We start from the raw sequence: 20203 nt of genomic DNA, 5'->3' as shown, positions 1-20203 counted from the left end.
AATGATATATGGTCAATTTTGTAACATGTGAAAATGATTCAAGTTGCCTGATCTGCAATGTGTGATTTGCAGAAAAATAGGACTCAAATAAATGAACAATAGTTGGAAAGAATTCGCCTTATCGATGGAAGTATACAAGCTTTTTTACTACTGCACTGAGAGAGAAAGAGAGAGAGAGTCCCATTTTTATCCTGTGTACAAATAACTAAACTATTAATGTACTGTGAGCCTTAAGATTTGCCAGTCTTAATGGCAAAGCAAAAAAGCATTGTAGCATTTAGTTGCAAGAAAGGAGATGCCATCTAAACATCAGGAAGAACTTTCTGATGGTAAGAGCTGTTCATCTGTGGAATGGACTCTCTCGGAAGGTGGTGGACTCTCCTTCATTGGAAGTTGTTAAGCAGAGTTGGATGGTCATCTGCCATGGATGTTTTAGTAGAGGGTCCTGCACTGCATGGGTTTGGACTAGATGACCCTTGGGATCCCTTCCAGCTCTACAGCTCTACAATTCAATTATTCTGTAAGATAATGTCAGGGAACTGCCATCGGTTCAGGAGGGAGAGAGGAAAAGCCGGATGGATTACAGAGAGCCCCCAAAGATCGTGGAAAGCAGCTCCTCCTCTGTAGGGGAGAGTAACCACACCTCCAGTGGAGAGGAGCTGCAGGGTTCGGAGGGCAGACTGGGCGTCAAGAAATTACTTTGCTGGGGAAAGTTTAAGCCCCGCCCACTCACAGATTCTGCCAGTGAATGAGCCAGCCACGGGAGAGTGGTGCTCTGGACAGATAAAGTTTATTTGCATCAAAAGCAAGGCTTCACAGCCGAGCAGGGAGGTATTTGCCTGCTTGTTCTCGAGCAACCCCTTGGAACCCTTACAGATATGAAACCAAATTTCCAGCTCCTCCACCCCACCCTTCCACAATTTTACAATGCTTCCTTTCCTAGTAGCTAGAAAATGCATATGAAATTTCAACAAATTTTACCAGCATAGTGGTTTCTAGAATAGTGAGTAGGTTTGGCTGTAGTTTAAGGGGGGGGGATGAAGGGAGGGTTTTTTAAAAACAAACTGTAGAAGAGGACCCTGAATTAGTCACATTATATTTCACTACATTGGGAGATACGTAGAACACTGATTAATAAATACATATAGAGTGATATCCAGTGGTGTGTGAGAGTTTCACTTGCACCGTGGGACTTCCCTTGCCTATCCCCCCACCCCCACTGGCAGCCCCCCAGTCATCCCGAAAATCTGACTTGCATTAAAATATTCCATCAAATTATACTGTCTGGAAGATGGTCTTTTAAAAGGCAATGGGAATACAAATGTACCCCTGTAATGGACTAATCTAAAGTTGAGGGAGCTTATGACAGGAGTGGCTCAACATTGTCCTTACACATAATGCTAATATATAATTTCTCTTGTGGATGAAATACATTTTAATATTTAACATTCTTTGCCACCCTTTGAAGTCTTTTGGTCTTATAGTGCTGTCAGTAAACATCACAGTTAGTGAGAGCAATTGGAAAATGATTTTGTAGCATCTTCAGTGGATTGTAAAACTCCAGCTGTCATTGTAGAATTGAGTCTACCCTATTAATGTATTCATCTCTTTTCTTCCCCCCACCCCTGGAATATTCCTTTGTTCTGCTAAACTTCAAAATGCAAAACCGGGGGCGCAATTGTAAAGTACCAGATCTCCTGTGGTCCTGCTCCTACTGTGCCATTAGAATTAAAATGATACACCTCAAGAATCTGCCCTGCTGCTTCCTAGTTAAAGAAACTTAAAATGCTCTCTGTCACTGAAGAGTAAAACTATTGATAAAGCTACTCTTGTTTACCACCTTCAAATGTACTCCTCCCTTCTTCTTTCTTCTCTTTTTTTGGTGGCAGGATCATCTATGAGACTTGAGTTTCATCTACAGTAGAAACTAAAAACCACACTCCTTGGAGTTATGTTGTTTACAGTAGTTGTTTAAATGTCTTTGTGTATTTCTTCTTCCCCTTTTATATTTAATTATTGGTTAAATGTACATATTAATCTACATTTTTGGACTTCATTGTTTAGTAAGATCCAGAAAATTATTAAAGAGTCCCTGGACAGGACCTCACAACTCTATCTCCTAATTTTTTTTATATATCAGAATAAAGATGTAAGTGGAGATCCCCCAAAAAGGCCTTAATTGGACATTTATTAATGGCAGCGTACTTCACAATCCCCAAACAATGGAAGGATATGCATGTTATTTCAATTACTTTTTCTTATCAAAATGTTTGGTACATAGCATATAAGGAAATGCTTGCACACAAACTTAGAGCCTTACATGGTGTTTCTAAAATCAATAAGTTCATTAAAATTTTGTTTGCTTTTATAAAACACACACAGAGAGAAAGAAAATGATGTTAATCCCCTCAATCCCAATATACTTCCATTTAGAATTTGGAATAATTATTAGACTTACTAGCTTCCTTTTTGCCTTTGAAATATTATTTTGATATAATGATCTTTTTGCCTCATTACTGAAAAGTTACTTTTGTATGAAAATTGCATGTGAGTACTGCCATCTCTTGGAGCAGTGAATGTTTGGAGGGGAGGAACTTGAGTAGGGTATTCTGGTATGTTATCATAGTTGTATATTTTACCCGCAATGAAAAACAATAATGATTTCTTTAAAATGTGCATCTTAATTAGTGTGTAACAAAAGCATAAGAAAAACTTAAACCAATTTTTTTTAAAAGTATCATGGCCAATAAGGCATATTTGCCTGTTTTAGAAGTAAAATTGAGAGAGCTGAAACACAACTTGAGATATTAGCACTTCATCCTTGCTGCGATTTTTTATTTCTATTCCTGCTGTGTCGTTATAATGAGCACAGCAGCCCACAGTGTATCTCCATTTGCTGTTGTATGAATGAAAGAGAGCAAATAAGTGTCCTCATGCAACTTAATGTAGAACCATAAAATGTACAGTGGTGCCCCGCAAGACGAATGCCTCGCAAGACGGAAGACTCGCTAGACGAAAGAGTTTTCCGTTTTGGAGGTGCTTCACAAAACGAATCTCCTATGGGCTTGCTTCGCAAGACGACAATGTCTTGCGAGTTCCTGCTGTTTTTTTTTCCTTTCCCCCCCCTTTTTCTAAGCCGCTTATCAGCTGATCCGATCAGCAGATAAGCCGCTAAAAGCCGCTAATAGCGCTAATCCGCTAATCCGTCAATGGGCTTGCTTTGCAAGACGAAAAAACTGCTAGGCGAAGAGAATCACAGAACGGATTCTTTTCGTCTTGCGAGGCACCACTGTACTGAGAAAAAGACATACTTAAGTATCACTTTTGTCTTTCAGTTGACTTCAAACCTCATGCTAGCATGGACACTGTCCATCATATGCTGCTCTTTGGATGCAACAATCCATCTTCAGATGAAGATTACTGGTAAGGAGCACAGGGTTGTTTTCGTGACATTGGCTTCATTTGCTACCTGTGTCAGAAGGGAATGACGTATGGTTGGGAGGGGGTGTAGAAGGCTTGATGAATGCATGGTGGGTATGGTGTTTTCAAAAACGTTCATTCTGTCGTTTCTGCAATTTGGGTTGCAGATTTTAATCAATAGATGTATCAAAGCAGGCCTAGTTGATCTGTGACTTCTCTGATAAATTGAAGGAAACATGAAAATGTATAATTAAAAAAGCAAAACTACCACTCTTTGGTAGGAGAGATGCCCATTTGGATCCTCCTTTCCACCCCCACACATATTACTGTAGTACACTAGAGTAAAAACAGCCATAGTAAAGCTGATGTTGATTGCGATTTGTCCTCACACATTTTAAACTTTCCCCTATGGATTCATTCACTAAAACTTAGTTGATTGATTTACTGTTCAAACTGATGAAAGGTTGTAGCCCCCAATAAAAACTGTAACCTCAGTGCTTCATAATGGGAAGCAAGTTGCAAATTTCTACGTCTTCATACTCATCAATAAGATGTTGCTATTAATAAATCAGAAGCAGCTCTGAAATACCTTTTAAATTTTGATTGGGTCATTAATATTTGAAAAGGACAGTCTATAAAACAAGTAACCAGAAATGCTAACTTGGCCCCAAAGAGTTATGAAATCGGAAAGGTGTTCTGTTCATCTATTACTGAAAAATAGTTCATGTTTAATTGAATTTTATACTGGAGTCCATGTGCTCATTTAAATATTCTTACACAATCTTACACAATCCTACTATTTTGTAATTGGTAAACTTACCTTGGATAGGTAAGTTTACCAGTTTACCAGTAAGTTTACCAGTTTACCAGTAAGTTTCCTCCATGTAGGTTTATTTGCAGCATAAAGGTTGTATGATTTGCACATCATGGAAAGCTTGGGTTCCTGGCTTATTGTAAGAAGAATCCTTGTGTGCACAGCCCACACCTGTGAGCAAGTTATCTAGGATGGTGGCATATGAACCCAGCATCCTGGTTTGTGCTCTCAAACTAACTTCTAACCCTGGCTTATGAACCTTGCTGCTGGGAGCAACAAACCAGGATGCCAGGTTTGCACATCATGGGAAGCCAAGCTAAATTCAGACATCCTGGTTTCTTTTTACCTGCTTGCAGAAAAGGAGGAGGTGAAGCAGGAGTGAACAGGCTGCATTGTTAATTCACAGTAGAAAACTGTGACATTCATGGGCTTCACAATTACTATTAGTTTTTGCCAGTTGCAATCACCCCACCTCTTTTGCCTTCACACTCCATGTATTTTCTACTACACCAAGGTTATGCCAAGTTCTCCCTTCTCACATAGTGTACTCTTGTGCCCCAGTGGACACGAGACATTTATAGCCATGCTAGCAACTACTGGTAGCACTTTGGAAACTATTATGAAATTACCCAGATTCGTTTTGTTCAGTCCCAGAATACAAAGATTGGTCTGCTTCACAGTTTGAAAGCATCTGCTCTAAACAAAAGGAGAGACTTGCTCAATCCTAGCCATGTCTACTCAGTAGTAAGCCCTGTTGAAATCAATGAGACTTGCTCCCAGGTAAATTGAATCAGGGTTACAGCTTTAATCTCTCTGATTTTGAAGACTAAAGTCTGTTTCATACACTACTGAAGTGTCAAAGTTGATTCTTCCACGTGGCTGGATCCCAAAACTTTCCAAAAGCATTTGAATGAAAGACTTACGGTGAACATAACTGTGTCCGTGTCTACTGTACCATGGGACAGTAGCTCTGAGATGAGCTTTCCAGCTGATCTATTTATCTAATGTGATTCCTTCACCCAAACATGACTGGAGCAGTGTGGGGACCAGGAAATAACTGCATTTTATTAATGAATAATTCCATTCCATATTGTAAATGACAGTAGGAAAGTTGCATCTTCAACATTTCCTTGAAACTGCAGATAGGTTTTCTCCTTCCATTTTATCTGTGGAGGTCTGTTGCTGTTAAATTGAGATCCAAAATGTGCTGCTTCTTTTTTAGTGTTTTGTGAATGTTCCTAAGAAAAAGTGTGAAGAAGCTGCTATAGTAGTTCTCCTAGACATTCTACCTATGTGGAAAAAATAAAAACACATTTGATGAATGACTGTGATTGCTGAATCTCATTTAAATGCAACTCTACCTAATTCACACACACACACAAACACACACGCACACACACACACACACACACACACACACAGAGAGAGAAACATAGTCATTCTTCAAAATTAACACATCTGTGAATTTTGCAATGCAGTTCTCCAGCCATATAATGTTTACAAAAATGCATATACTAATGTAAAGTATGCATATAATATATCTATTAGTAAAAAACACAAGAAAAATGATGTGTAAAAATGTGTATGGGGGAAATTGCATACAAATGTCAATGTTGAATTGATTTCTATTAGACACCCTATATCAAAGAAAATTCTACTTCTGCATTTCAGCCACTTCTGAGGGAGTAGTAGTAGCAGGGCACGACCTATGGGAGGAAATGGCCCTTTTACACCGGTCCTAAGGCTTATAGGTCTTCCAATGTCTTTGAAGTATTTATTTATTTTCTTGCCTTTATATCACTCCTTTCTTTTGACATGAAAACCAAGGTGAGTGATATATGTTGCAATGGAATTGCAGATTGGGAATTGCAATGGAATTCAGATTGGGACCAGAAATGCACCAGCTATTGAAGCTGAAATAGTAGCTGGGCGATGTGCTTCCCCCAAAAAATCTCACTCTGTTTAAAACTGTTGCTGCTGCTTTTTCCACTAATTGAAGTTTCTGGATGATTTTCAAAGGCAGCCCCATGTCAGTCCAGTAGTCTGTCTTGATTTACCTCTCCACCAGAAACTTTGCACAGCACTCTATTATAAGCTTTTTGTACAGGTAGTTCTAATTCTCTTCTCCTCCCCACTCCCCAACTGATCAATTTGAGCTTGCGACAGTGCCTTTTTCACTAAAGCTCATTAAAGGAATATCCTACCATTATCTCTCTCTTGGCAGACAGGGCATGATATAAGTGAGCCCACTGTGACTGGCAGCATTATGTAGGGTTCAAAGTACTTCTGATGACAACATGGTTTATCCTATGGGGATTATCCAGTTTGGTTGGTTAACTGGTTTAGATAATACTAAACCTGATAAACCAATGATTTGACTTGCTATAAAATCGCTTCCTATGTTGCATGTGGATAGGTTTTTTATTTTAAAAATTGAATTGCTGGAACAGAAGTTAATTACTTTCATTATTTGGAGGCATAGCATTGTAACTCATTTTGGAAATTTCTTTCCAAAGAACTTCACTATAAATATATTGGAAGCAGCTACTGACATAGCTGAAAAAGTTAAGTCTCTTTCCCCCACTAACTAAGAATGTATTTATTACTTTCTGAAAAGAGATAAAATCAAGGTTATCTTCTATATGGTCAGCCCAAGGGGAAATGCCAAGCTTTTTCTAGTGGGAAGAAGCAATGTTCAGTCTAATTAACCTTGTGATTCTAAGGGCTAAATTCTTGTGGTGTCAAAAATAGATCTTCAACCACGCTCATCATGCCATGGTATATATGAAGAAGAGAATAACTGATGCAAATGTCACATGGAATGATAGATATTTCATAGTGTGGGGATTAGTTTAAATATTAAGAATTATACTTGAATACAGGAACATATTGTCGGAAATCAAGCCTTTATCGGGAGAAACTGGCAACTCTCCCAGGCACCCGGCTTGGTCTCCTGTTGACCTCCCTGGCTGCATTCCCCGCAAGATCCAGGCTAGGTCTCGATAGGCGATTCTTCCCAAACATGGGAAGAACACCCTCCCTCCCTCCTGCTCCCCCGGCAGGGAAAGGAGATAGACAGAAATGTATTTACATGCCTTTATTTCTGTCTTTGTAGCATTACAGAAAACATGTCTGTACTCTTCAAACTCCAGCAGTCAAGTGACAAAGACTTCCTGTACTTCCTGTACATACACAAGAGGAAATTCTCAAATTACACTCTGAGCAAATTCCGGTGCATTGCCCTGTTAACTGACTGTCCCACTGTTTCCCATGGACAGTCCCAACATATCCATCATGTTTTGTTTTCAAGCTACCAGTTTGCAGCTGCATTGCTTCTATATCGTAACACATATATCATATTATAATAAATCTTGCATAGTCTTCAAGTCAAAATACAGGGTCTCTAAGGGTTTTTCTTTGTTTCTTTTCTTCTGTGGGTGACTTGCAATCTAAATTAAGACACAAGCTTTCAGGACCATTTTCTGTGCAAAAACCACTCTAATGGTTCTTGAGTCCCTGTGGATGGACACAAAATTTCAGGATGACAAAATTCTAAGCCAGGGAATTTCATGTTTGCAGCAGATTTTAACATTCAGCTGCCCGAGAAACTATTCCACCCACAGTAGATGCTCATTTGTATGGGAGCTTCTGAACATAGCAACCTTGGGACAGTAGACTAGGACTCAGGAGGAGGACGGGACTGAATGGTGGGAACCTGAGTTGGAGAAGGAGGGATCTCCCCTTTCCACCCCAGCTTAAGTCTCTTTGGAAGGGGATCAGAGTTGCTAGCTCTCCCCTCCAACCTTCCTGAAGAGCAGAGAGCCTCAATACAGATTGGGAAAGGCTTTGATCAGCTGAGGAGGAGGCTGAAACAGAGGCGGCAGCAACTGAACAGAAGAGTGTAGCTTTGTCACCTAGAATCAAATGCCACCTTCACAGGTGGAAGCTCACATACTCATGGAGTGCATGCTTGCAATCTTGGTATTCCTGTAAGGCAAGGGAATATTGTGATTGAGCACTCCATGCCTTGTCTTTAAAAGCTGGTGGGAGGTGCGGGGAAACTTGTTGGTGCATCTTCATTGCTTGAACATCTGAATTGTGACTTCTGAGTGCTGTGTCTGCTGCTGACCCTATACTGTTAGTTCCCTGAATAAATAACTTTTCTTTATGTACAAGTATGAGCCTCTGTCTGTGCGTGTTGGGCAGGAGCCAGGATAGTGGCTGGTTTAGGGGGATATCTGATATGTGCTGTTACATTCCATTTTTAACACCAGTATTGGACTGTGCTGCCTAAGCCCTTAATCAAACAGCAGCAGGTTGCACACACAGAGAGAGCTATGTGTGAAGATTCTGTGTGCTTGCCTGTAAGCTAGCATGGCATAGTGGTTGGAATATCCTGCTAGGGCCAAGGAGATCTAGATTCCAATTCCATAAAGCTCCCTGGATAATATTGGGCTGAATACAATCTCTCAGGCTAACCTACCTTAGATAGTGGTTGTGAAGATAAAATGGGACTATGTACACCGCCTTAAGTTCCATGGATGTAAATGCAATAAGTAAAATATTGACTGCCAAAGAGATGAGTGCTGGTAAAATGCTGGAGGGAGCAGGCTCAAAAGGTAGTGTAAATTTTAGAAGAGGAGTTAAAAACACATTGAGAAGCATGATTACAAAGGGCATTCTCAGCCTGAATGTAGTGTTTGTGGTGGAGAATAATGTTAACTGCTTAATGTTCCTAAAATGAGAGAGATGCTCAAGCCAAAATAAAAAAACTTCCCGCTGTGTGTTTGTTTCAGGGACTGTGATGGAGGAACATGCACGGACACATCTAATATTTTGTATGCTTGGGCAAGAAATGCACCACCAACAAGACTACCAAAAGGTATGAGATCTTTCACACTATGACATTCCAAATGAGCATATGGTAGTAAGGATGGACATAAAATGTTTTCTTTGTGTCTCTTTGTGTGCGTAAATGTGTGTGTTAACTTGTAGTGATTTAAGTGCAATGCTCTGTATGTCTCTACTCATGGTTATTATTACTTTCCTTGGGAAGAATGGTGTTGTTCCTCTGGGTGAACTACTTCAAAAGGCTGTGCGTATTTTGGTAGCTTCCCCAGCTTTTTAATATGGAACTGAACAAATGTAATTCCACAGCAAACTTGTCTGCTGCCTTCTTATTACAGAGGAAACTTTTATGGTTTGTGAATGATGGATTGTTGGTGAAATCTATTTGGTTTGCAGCAGGATTCTGTCAAGATGATTCTTTTATCTTGTATTACACCAAGTAAAGTTCTGTGTTCCATATTCCCACCAACAGTGAACTAGGCCACTGTTGTAAAAAAAGAAAAAGAAAAAGAAAAGATATAAAACTTGAGATATCTGGTCTGTCTGCTTCTATTTGCTCTTCTAGCTTTTCATAGCCAGAATGAATGCATAACTCTCAGTTCCAGTGTTATATATCCCTTGAAGGGTACTTGAGGAATGATTCCCCTAGCAGAATACATGTGAAAAACGTTACTTGTGCTCTCTCTGTTTTAAAGTTATCAAGGATAAAAACTTGTCAACTTCAGTTGTTAATATGAACATTGTGGGATTTCAATTTAAGTTAAATATTACCCACTGTTATTCTTTTACTAGACTATCGAAAATACGCAAGCATACAATTTATTGAATTTCCACTTGTTGCTTTTTGTTTCATGTTAAGGTGTTGGATTCAAAGTGGGAGGAGAAGAAGGCAGCAAATATTTTGTACTCCAAGTGCATTATGGAGATGTTAGTGCATTCAAAGGTATGTATGGTCTTTGGATATGTTAATGTGATGATATGTGTAATAGCTATACTATAATAAGTCTGCAACTTACGTGATGTCTATGTTCCGGGGATCACGCCTTAAGCCAAAATCATATATAGTCCAAACACATTGGGTGCATTGGGATTGCCAAAGTATTTTTTCTTGGATGCCTGCCCCTTCCACCCTCTTTTTATTTTATTTTTTGCTAAGCGTGTAAAGCAAACTGTGCAAAAGTCAAATGAATGTAAATTGCAGGCTTATGTATATTTATATATTTGCACTGAACATTGCCATATTCTCGTGGCTGCAGACAGATGGTACTGCCAACTATAGGATGATGAGAGGCAGCCCAGGTAAGCTATAGAGGGTCATCCAGAACAGACTGCAGCAGCAGCCATCCTGCTCCACTGGCTGCACTGACTACCAGCCCTGGGACCCCTTGCCCCACGTCCCCTCCCCACCAGCTGGCATGGGAATTTGCTGTTGGCCCTGCCAATTAAGATGAAAAGCTGGCCCAGGCGAGGCCAGCTTTTACTGCAGGAGCAATATTAGCACGAAGTGGAGGAAGGCACCTACTGCCTGGAGATTGTCCGCTGCTGCCAATTAGGATGAAGTCAGACTTGGTAAGGAAATGGATTGATCCCCAGGCCAGTTGCCAGATCTGGTCACCTTACTCCTCCCAGGCTGATGGGTCATCCTGCTTGGTTGCAACAGTTGCATGGGGTGGAAAGCAGAAGGTCTAAGCAGTTAGAATGGGGCAGGAAGGGGTTGTTGAGTAGCTCGACCCCCCACCCCAGTAAAAAAAATAAAACTAAAGTGAGAAAATGGCTAGTTATTGAGACAAGTTACAATAACAGTGGCAGCTTAAGTGTGTTCTAAATAATTTTAAATAATTTGGAGGTCGTCTGATTTGAAACTGACTATGTAATCAGGAAATTCAAATAGTGTAAACATCATTGTCACTACCTCTTCCTTCTCTGAACTTACTTTTATGGAAGGTAGTATGCATGGTTCCCAGTAGGTCAATGGCAGCATCTCTTTGAGTGTGTAGAAGCTGTTTCTTGAATTTGGCATATATTGTGCATTAATAAAAAAATTCCCAGCAGTTTGTTAATGTAAAACTCATAGGTGTGACATCATTCCATTTGTACTCATTTCAATAGCGATTTATCTTGTGTTCTGACCTTTTAATTTTTAGCACGTAAAAATAGTTTCCAGTTTAGGAACACCTGTCTGATAATGGCAGCAACCTACCAAGCCCTGTTGCTGGCCAGGGGAGGCCCCCATCAAAAGGAAGTTAAATTGCACTGTAATAGAGCTTGGTAGATTTCCCTCTCCCCATCAAGCTTCTGTATAAAGGCCAAGTTTCCACTGCCATGGCTACAGCATAATCTTTTAACATTTTGTTTCTTGGCCCATTATTCTTTGCTGCAAAGTCTGAACCTTGTGCATTACATACCATTTACAGTACATAAGATTTCTTCCTTCCACCATAATCAACATAATAATTCCAGTTTGGAGGATATACATTGCTTTATTCTTGAACTGCCCCAAATGCACAAACAGTTAAAGGGGGGGGGGGAGTATCCCCTGGCAAGTGATTTCAGCAAGCTGTCTTCATGGAGTTATCCTTATTGCTCTATTTAGCAATATCCCTACCCAGCATCAATTACACTATTTTCTAGAAATCTGACAAAATTTAAATTCCTGATGCATAACAAATTATTTTGTGTTCATCAGTCTTTTTAATATAACTTACATTGGTTCCAATGCTTAAAAAAATTTAAGCTGCAAAAAAGAATATGTTCTTTTGTATAAGGATATATTTTGACCATATTAAATTGGTAGTTTCTATTTTCCAGTTACATTCATGGCTTTACAGTCATCCTTTTTTCCAAAAAAAAGTTAAGATGCTCATCTACACATGGTTTTTGCATAGCATTTCATGTAGTGGAATGCAAAGTTTAAGATTATTTTTTTATCTAGCCAGCTTTCATTTTCATAGTTGTAAAATATATTTAAGAGAATTTATGCAAGTACTTGCACTGCATTTCAGTCATAGCAATCATATTCCCTAGTTTCAAAATTATTTGATTATATTTCTTAACACTGGACAAATTTATAGTAATTTTCATTTGTACCATTTTACAAACTAGGCAAAAGTGGAAACTTTGTGTTTGATGCTTCCATATTTTTGAGCTACACTCCTGGAACAATAAGCCTTATCTTAGGGTATTTCGACTTCATAAACCTTTTAATGTATCTTCTGAGTGGCAGTTACCATTTATTTTTCTCACTGATCAAAGAATTAGAAGCTGATATGCATATCACAGTGGATTTTGCTATATACACTCTGCAATCCAGAAGTGCTATTAAACCACACTAGTAAGCACAGCTTCTTGTTTGATCTCTGTTGGAAGCTCTGCATAGAAAATCAGCTTTGAAAGAAACCTCCTTCTGAGGTGGGATGAATGCATTTTCCTCTCATTGCCACAGGGCAAATGGAAGCTAATAATTTATTTGTCCTGGAGCAATGTGTACTTGCTCTCTAGCTGAAATGCAAAATCAAAGGAATTATCCTTGGCTGAGTGGCAAATAGGGAAGATGATTTTAAAGATGGGATGTAAGGATTGCATTGTGTCTTCGCAATCTTCTTAGCTGATGCAGCACTTACCAAAAAAAGCAAATGTTATGATCCCATTTCTTCCAGCTTATCAAACCTGCTGAGTAGAGAGCTCGTTAGACATGACCATTTTGGGAAGTGGGTGTCTAAAGTGATGGAAAGTAGGCCCTTATGTTGGGAGATTCTGCCAGTGTGAAAGGGAATTCTTGTTGATACATCATAAATATTTAACACAGGGACAACCGTGGTGTTCGCAAAAATGAAAGACATGGCAGTTGATCTCACATGCAAGGCTGAAGCCTAGCCCAGATTTTGCTTTTGCTTTAGCACAGCAAGCAAATTTTCTGAAGTTCACAATGATGTGTGAGTTTAGAGAGAGCACAATTTTCCTTGGGTTTTTGCTTGTGATGTCTAGCTTATTCATAGAGTGCTTTTTAGTAACTCCAGATATAAAGGCAGCCGTACTAGCCGACTTGCCCTGAGTGCTACAGCATAGTAGTCTAATGACTTTGAATAAAGTAGAAACTGCTTGACCCTATTTTGAGCGAAATGAGTCTGCCCCAAATGGGTTGAAACAGAAGTTGTTCAAGCAAATATTTTCTGCATTCAGCTTCAACTTTGCCATATTTGTTAGTTCTCAGTAATTCTGCTATGTATATAAACACAGTTTAGATGTATTCAAGTCTCCAGGGCCAGATGAACTGCATCCAAGAGTATTAAAAGAACTGGCAGATGTGATCTCAGAACCACTGGCAGTCATCTTTGAGAATTCCTGGAGAACAGGCGAAGTCCCGGCAGACTGGAGGAGGGCAAATGTTGTCCCTATTTTCAAAAAGGGGAAAAGAGAGGACCCAAATAATTACCGCCCAGTCAGTCTGACATCAATACCAGGGAAGATTCTGGAGCAGATCATTAAGCAAACAGTCTGTGCGCACCTAGAAAGGAATGCTGTGATCACCAATAGTCAGCATGGATTTCTGAAAAATAAGTCATGTCAGACTAACCTGATCTCGTTTTTTGACAGAATTACAAGCCTGGTAGATGAAGGGAATGCAGTGGATGTAGCCTACCTTGATTTCAGCAAGGCATTTGACAAGGTGCCCCATGATATTCTTGTAAAGAAACTGGTAAAATGCGGTCTTGACTATGCTACCACTCAGTGGATTTGTAACTGGCTGACTGACCGATCCCAAAGAGTGCTCATCAATGGTTCCTCTTCATCCTGGAGAAGAGTGACTAGTGGGGTGCCACAGGGTTCTGTCTTGGGCCCGGTCTTATTCAACATCTTTATCAACGACTTGGATGATGGACTCAAGGGCATCCTGATCAAATTTGCAGATGACACCAAACTGGGAGGGGTGGCTAACACCCCAGAGGACAGGATCACACTTCAAAACGACCTTGACAGATTAGATAACTGGGCCAAAACAAACAAGATGAATTTTAACAGGGAGAAATGTAAAGTATTGCACTTGGGCAAAAAAAATGAGAGGCACAAATACAAGATGGGGGACACCTGGCTTGAGAGCAGTACATGTGAAAAGGATCTAGGAGTCTTGGTTGACCACAAACTTGACATGAGCCAACAGTGTGACGCGGCAGCTAAAAAAGCCAATGCAATTCTGGGCTGCATCAATAGGAGTATAGCATCTAGATCAAGGGAAGTAATAGTGCCACTGTATTCTGCTCTGGTCAGACCTCACCTGGAGTACTGTGTCCAGTTCTGGGCACCACAGTTCAAGAAGGACACTGACAAACTGGAACGCGTCCAGAGGAGGGCAACCAAAATGGTCAAAGGCCTGGAAACGATGCCTTATGAGGAACGGCTAAGGGAGCTGGGCATGTTTAGCCTGGAGAAGAGGAGGTTAAGGGGTGATATGATAGCCATGTTCAAATATATAAAAGGATGTCACATAGAGGAAGGAGAAAGGTTGTTTTCTGCTGCTCAAGAGAAGCGGACACGGAGCAATGGATTCAAACTACAAGAAAGAAGATTCCACCTAAACATTCGGAAGAACTTCCTGACAGTAAGAGCTGTTCGACAGTGGAATTTGCTGCCAAGGAGTGTGGTGGAGTCTCCTACTTTGGAGGTCTTTAAGCAGAGGCTTGACAACCATATGTCAGGAGTGCTCTGATGGTGTTTCCTGCTTGGCAGGGGGTTGGACTCGATGGCCCTTGTGGTCTCTTCCAACTCTATGATTCTATGATTCTATGATTCTACAAGTTTCCATTTCATTTAACATAAAAATATGTGCAACACGTCTTCAGGAATTTTTCTTTTTTCCTTTGCATGTATACCCGTTTTTAGAAAAATCCTCCTGTTTGGTTGGGTGTGGATTTCATAAAAGCCCTAATATCATAAAGGACACATCAAAAACAAATAGCTGAAATATACAATAGTGAGTTTCAAAAATGTTGAATCTGAGGAAGTGCCATGCAAGTCTTCTTCAGTCTAAAGCTTCTTCTCTGACTAGTGACGTTTGCTGCTTCTGGTGACCACCATCCATGGTTGATTGGAATTGGAAGTTGTTGCTGTTGCTGTTGCTGCTGCTGCTGCTGTTGATGATGACTATGCCCCATCTTTTTCCTTGACAGGGACTCCAGGCTGCTTACAAATAAAATAAAATAGAAACACAGCTAAAATAATAGCGGGGAAACAATCACTTGTTACCTTCCACAGATTGCAAACCGTTGGTGTGACATCTCTGGGTGTAAAATGAAAGCAGTCCACAAGATTATTTGAGGAATAACGAGATTGTAAAGTTCTCAACTTTTTTTTGTTTTTTGTTTTTTAAGAGCACTGCTTTTCCACATATCTCTGTAGTGAATGAAACTCCTTAGTGATTCATCTTCCCTCCTGATTTGTTTCCCTGTACTTTCCCTCAACTCACCTCACAACTCTCCCAGTGTTGGGTGAAACATCTTTCAGCATTCAATATGAAAGGAGAAAGGAAATTAAAAAACAGGGGGTCCACAGTACTTAGCAAACTTGGAACCATTGGGCTAGATAATTTATTTGTTTAGCAGAAAACTACTGACCTGTTATACATCCAAACATCCAAAAACAAGTTTTGCATGCAAAAGAAAAATGTTCAACATTTGTTGTTGGATGCTTTGAATGTCTAACATAGACACTATGGGCTGTATCCAGTGTTCTTTGCCTGCCAGTTGCAATGTCTTTTGCACTAGCAGACAGGTGAGTTTTAATGTTGCAGAGGAATCCATTGCAACTGTTGTGCTAGCAGAAACCTGTTTGCTCAGCAGATCAAAGTTACCAGCAACCAACTTAAGTGCTCTCTTGCGCAACAGTGTTCCAGCTGATGCAAAACATTTTTGCCAGCAGAACAAATATACTTTAGCTTAGCACTGCATTGGATATAGGCCTTTGTGGCAATAAAAATATTTTGCACGAGGAAGAAATATGTCTTCTAATGTTTTGCCTCCCTGCTTAAAATATATTACTTGATTTTCAGCACGAAAAATAATAATCCTATTTGGTTTTCAAAATATAATTCCCAACTTTCAAACGTCTGTAGTACAGTATATAACATGCATTCTTCATTTTATTTCAACACTGAAAGAGAATTTGATGCAAATGTGTCACCGGCACAGCAGAGTGACTTTGTTATGTGTATAGCTTGTCTAATAAGAAAATGTTATGCAGAAAGCATTTAATAATCACACTCATGTATTAACCGGAAAAATGCCAATGCTTCTACTTAACATCCATTTATATGTTTTGTGCAGATAAACACAAAGACTGTTCTGGTGTAACTTTACATCTGACTAATCAAAAGTAAGTATATTTCCAACATCTTTCATGTCAGGTCCCCGCCCCCTAAGATCTTCTTTTGAAGAGATCAATATGAACTTTGTCAGAAAATTTATGAGAGGAACAAAACCTTATGTTGACCCTGGTGTATGCTGAAGCATATTGTTAAGGGTTTGAGTTTGTGTGTGTGTGTGTGTGTTTAAAGAGACTAATTAACATCTTCACATTTACTTCAGAATATATTCGATTCTTAAAATTGAGAAAAGGCAAGTTGGACTAAGTGAGATAAACAACTAGTTGACTTTCATGTCTTGGTAAATCAAATGTTTCCTATATAATGTGTAGCTGCCCAGAATATTTCCAGAAAGTCTTGTATATCACTCCTTTTTTCCTCTTCATATTTGATTTTTAAAAGTTTGGATCTATCCATCTCCGTTTTTCCCTTGACAAACCCAACTTCATACTGGTGTTGTTTATTTCATTCCTCAGATCCCAATTTCTTTGAAGTTGAAAGTTAGCTTGCTTCCCCTTTCCTTCCCCCCACTAAATTTCACATCATATGAACCTTTTATGTGCTCATCACATCTCCTTTGCCCAACTGATTACTTCAACTACTGAAAGGATCACTCTGACCTGAATCATGCATTCAACCAAGGGTGGAACTGCAATAGCTTTGGTGAAGAATCAGCTGAAACCTTTCCCTCTGGTATGCACTGAGTCCTCTCACTAGTGCCTTTTTGAGATTTCTTTCTCCACCCCCCAGAAAAATCCGTGAAGCAGCCCTCCACATAGATAGGTACTGAGAAAGAGGCTTGGGGCTAAAACAGATTATAAATGTGTGGTCATATTTAAAATATTTTTTAAAAGATAAGCTTTTCAGTTGTTGGGGATGTGCCCAATCAGCATCAGAAATGTTGCATCTTAACCCTTTCAATGTTTTGGAGATCCACACTTTGCACACTAAAGGAGAAACAGGAGTAACTATGTCTGTTTTTCTGTGCAACATCTCTTAGCGCAGAGGTTTTCAACCTTTTTGAGTCTACAGCTCCGTTGACCAACTACATTCTTTCTGTGGCTCCCCTGTGGGGTCAGAAGCCTAGTTATGCCACCCCTTGCCTGCAGAGCCGGCAGCCCCTCACCCCTTTTTGAACACCCTCCCTTGTGGAGTATTCCCTCAGCCTCCTTTCCTCATCCCTCCCCTTGGGAGTCCTCCAGGCACCCCTAGTCTCTGTGCCGCTGCCCCGACCTTCCAGGACTCCTACTTGTCCATCCACTCCCAACAGGCTGGTGGACTGGCTGGGCTCCCTCACCTACTTTCTTGCTTACTCCAAGGCCACCACAGCTCCTGGCAACCAGCACCTGCTGGCCAGCCCGAGAGACCATTCACCTAGGGAGCTTGTAGCCAGGGCTGCTGCAACAAACAGCCACAGAAGCCTTTGGGGGCCAGATATGTGAGAGGGCATCAGAGGAGGGAAGAATGGAAAGAGGGACAGAGGCCAGTGTTGCCCACAACGTCCCTATCATTCAAGGCACCCCAAGATGTCATGGCACACTGTATGAAAACCACTGTCTCAGTGTAACATTTTTTTTATTTAACAAAATTTATATTATGCATGATTGTAAGAAAAGCTCTGTATAAGTCTCCGTACAATGGATAAATATGTAGTATCCTACTAATCTGCATGGGGGGGGGTGTGTGTGTGTGTGTATTTGAATTTGAAAAGTGCTGTTTCAGTTCAGCTATTTTATTTTAGAAGGAGCCATATAATAAGTGATTGAATGTATTTGATTTGAATTTCTCTCTCCTTCCCACCCCACTTTCTTTTTTAAAGGCAGCCTATGATTGCTGGCATGTATCTTATGATGTCCATGGATACTGTTATACCACCAGGGGAGAAAGGTGATTACAACAACTCCCTCCTCCCACTAATATCTGCAACACTTTCACTGTAGGATACAAATTCATAGGAAATGTGTTATAAAACCTTTGATTAATACTGGAAGTAGTAATGTAACTTGTATATCCATTTCAATATGTAGCAAATTATAAGCATATTTTATTATTAGACACACCAGCAGTACAATTTAGGAAAACAGATATCATTTCTTTTAGACTAATAAATTTTGAAAGCATTTCTTTTGATTTTTATTAAGCACAAACTCCTTTTAAACCAGTAGTAGTAAGTCTACTTTTTCCAAAGTTTGAAATGAAGTGTGTATATATAGAGGAACTGCATGTTTCAATATTTAGATAAATATATATTTCTATTTTTGTTTCTGAATTTAATGTGTCCTGGAATGTATATTGCTGATAGAAGTTTTTGCTTGAATACTTTTTGTATGTGTGTGTTTGTGCATGTGGTAAAGCTGTTCCAAGATGGCGTAACATGCATCTTTAATTATTACTGAAACATGATCATCATTTTAATATAGCAAATGAGTAACAGCTTGGAACATCTTTTTTTCCAACTACTCTTAGATTAGTATCCAAATTCCACTTACACTTGGGAATTTGAAAACTATGCTCTATTGTTTATGTGGATGGGCCTTGGGTAGCATTCTCTCTCTTCCCCCTGCCCCACACCCTTGTAGGTATGAGTAGGAGGTTGGAAGCTTTGCTTCTTTTAATGGACCACAGTTCAATGTTATATCTGAACCCAAAACTCTTTGGGTTTGCTGTGTTTTATTATTGAAATGAGCTGGTTCATAAACCAAGTAATAAAATAAGTTTAAGACTACGCCTTTCTGAATTCTACTGTTAGCTAAAACCAGAAGTGAAAGCTTCTGATTTCATCATGGACACACCTAAGGAGAAGAGAGGTGAACACAAGCCTCAGGCTCATTCATGTAATGCAGCCATTGTGGTCTTTCGTGATCCCAGTGTTAGACCATTATCTAATTAAGAATTTTCTCATAAAATTGTTGGGGAACACTTGTTTGGTGTTTTCTTATGTGCATTTGCCACAAAATATTTGTTTGAAATGATCTGTTGTGCCCCACTCAGATTTCCCTGTATACTCTAGTACACATGAGAATCTGCCACATGTTTCGTATATAAGGAAACAGCTGTACCATGTATGTGAATTGATGCACACACAACATTGTCCCAGTAGAACAGTTCTTAAGAGCAATGTGTCAGTGAAAGACTATATGCCCATACAGATAGGTAGCCGCGTTGGTCTGCCATAGTCAAAATAAAAAAATTCCTTCCTGTAGCACCTTAAAGACCAACTAAGTTAGTTCTTGGTATAAGCTTTCGTGTGCATGCACACTTCTTCAGATACCAGGTATCTGAAGAAGTGTGCATGCACACGAAAGCTTATACCAAGAACTAACTTAGTTGGTCTTTAAGGTGCTACAGGAAGGAATTTTTTTATTTTGTATATGCCCATACTAATTTTTAGATGAATGAGTAGAGTCAGTAATTTCGCACACTACATTTCACATTGATGTACTTCTAATTAGATGGTTTGAGTTTTTAATTGCAACAATAGTTCCAACTAGCTGCTTCAACTTCAGTATGTACATGCCCTTTCCCCTGATTTCCTTATTTATCTCTTATGACAGCGGTTAATGCAGATATTGCTTGCAGTTATAAAATGTATCCAATGCACGTGTTTGCCTACAGAGTACACACGCATCATTTAGGTAAGCCTTTTCATTTATTGATAATTGTCTTTTCAATCTGGTTTTGCTGTAATCCATTTTAACTCATAATGTCTGAATTGAATTATATAGTGTCAAAACTTGTCAATCAATTTAAATCTGAAGAACAACAGA

At 39.6% G+C, this 20203-nt stretch overlaps 1 protein-coding gene across 6 annotated transcripts in view; it reads left to right on the top strand.

The window, feature by feature from the left end:
• The window catches only part of PAM (peptidylglycine alpha-amidating monooxygenase), a 129825-nt gene that overhangs the window by 57144 nt on the left and 52478 nt on the right, over positions 1–20203 (top strand). For all 6 annotated transcript variants that reach the window (XM_081212367.1, XM_081212365.1, XM_081212364.1 and 3 more), the window contains exons 5-10: positions 3336–3423; positions 9031–9116; positions 9942–10025; positions 16399–16447; positions 18256–18323; positions 19991–20071. In XM_081212367.1, the coding sequence (XP_081068493.1) occupies positions 3336–3423; positions 9031–9116; positions 9942–10025; positions 16399–16447; positions 18256–18323; positions 19991–20071 (456 nt within the window). The remainder of the gene's footprint in view (positions 1–3335; positions 3424–9030; positions 9117–9941; positions 10026–16398; positions 16448–18255; positions 18324–19990; positions 20072–20203) is intronic.

This window comes from Podarcis bocagei, assembly GCF_964188305.1.
Source record: "Podarcis bocagei genome assembly, chromosome: 11".
Lineage (NCBI taxonomy): Eukaryota > Metazoa > Chordata > Lepidosauria > Squamata > Lacertidae > Podarcis > Podarcis bocagei.
This window is presented reverse-complemented; position numbering and strand designations above follow the sequence as displayed.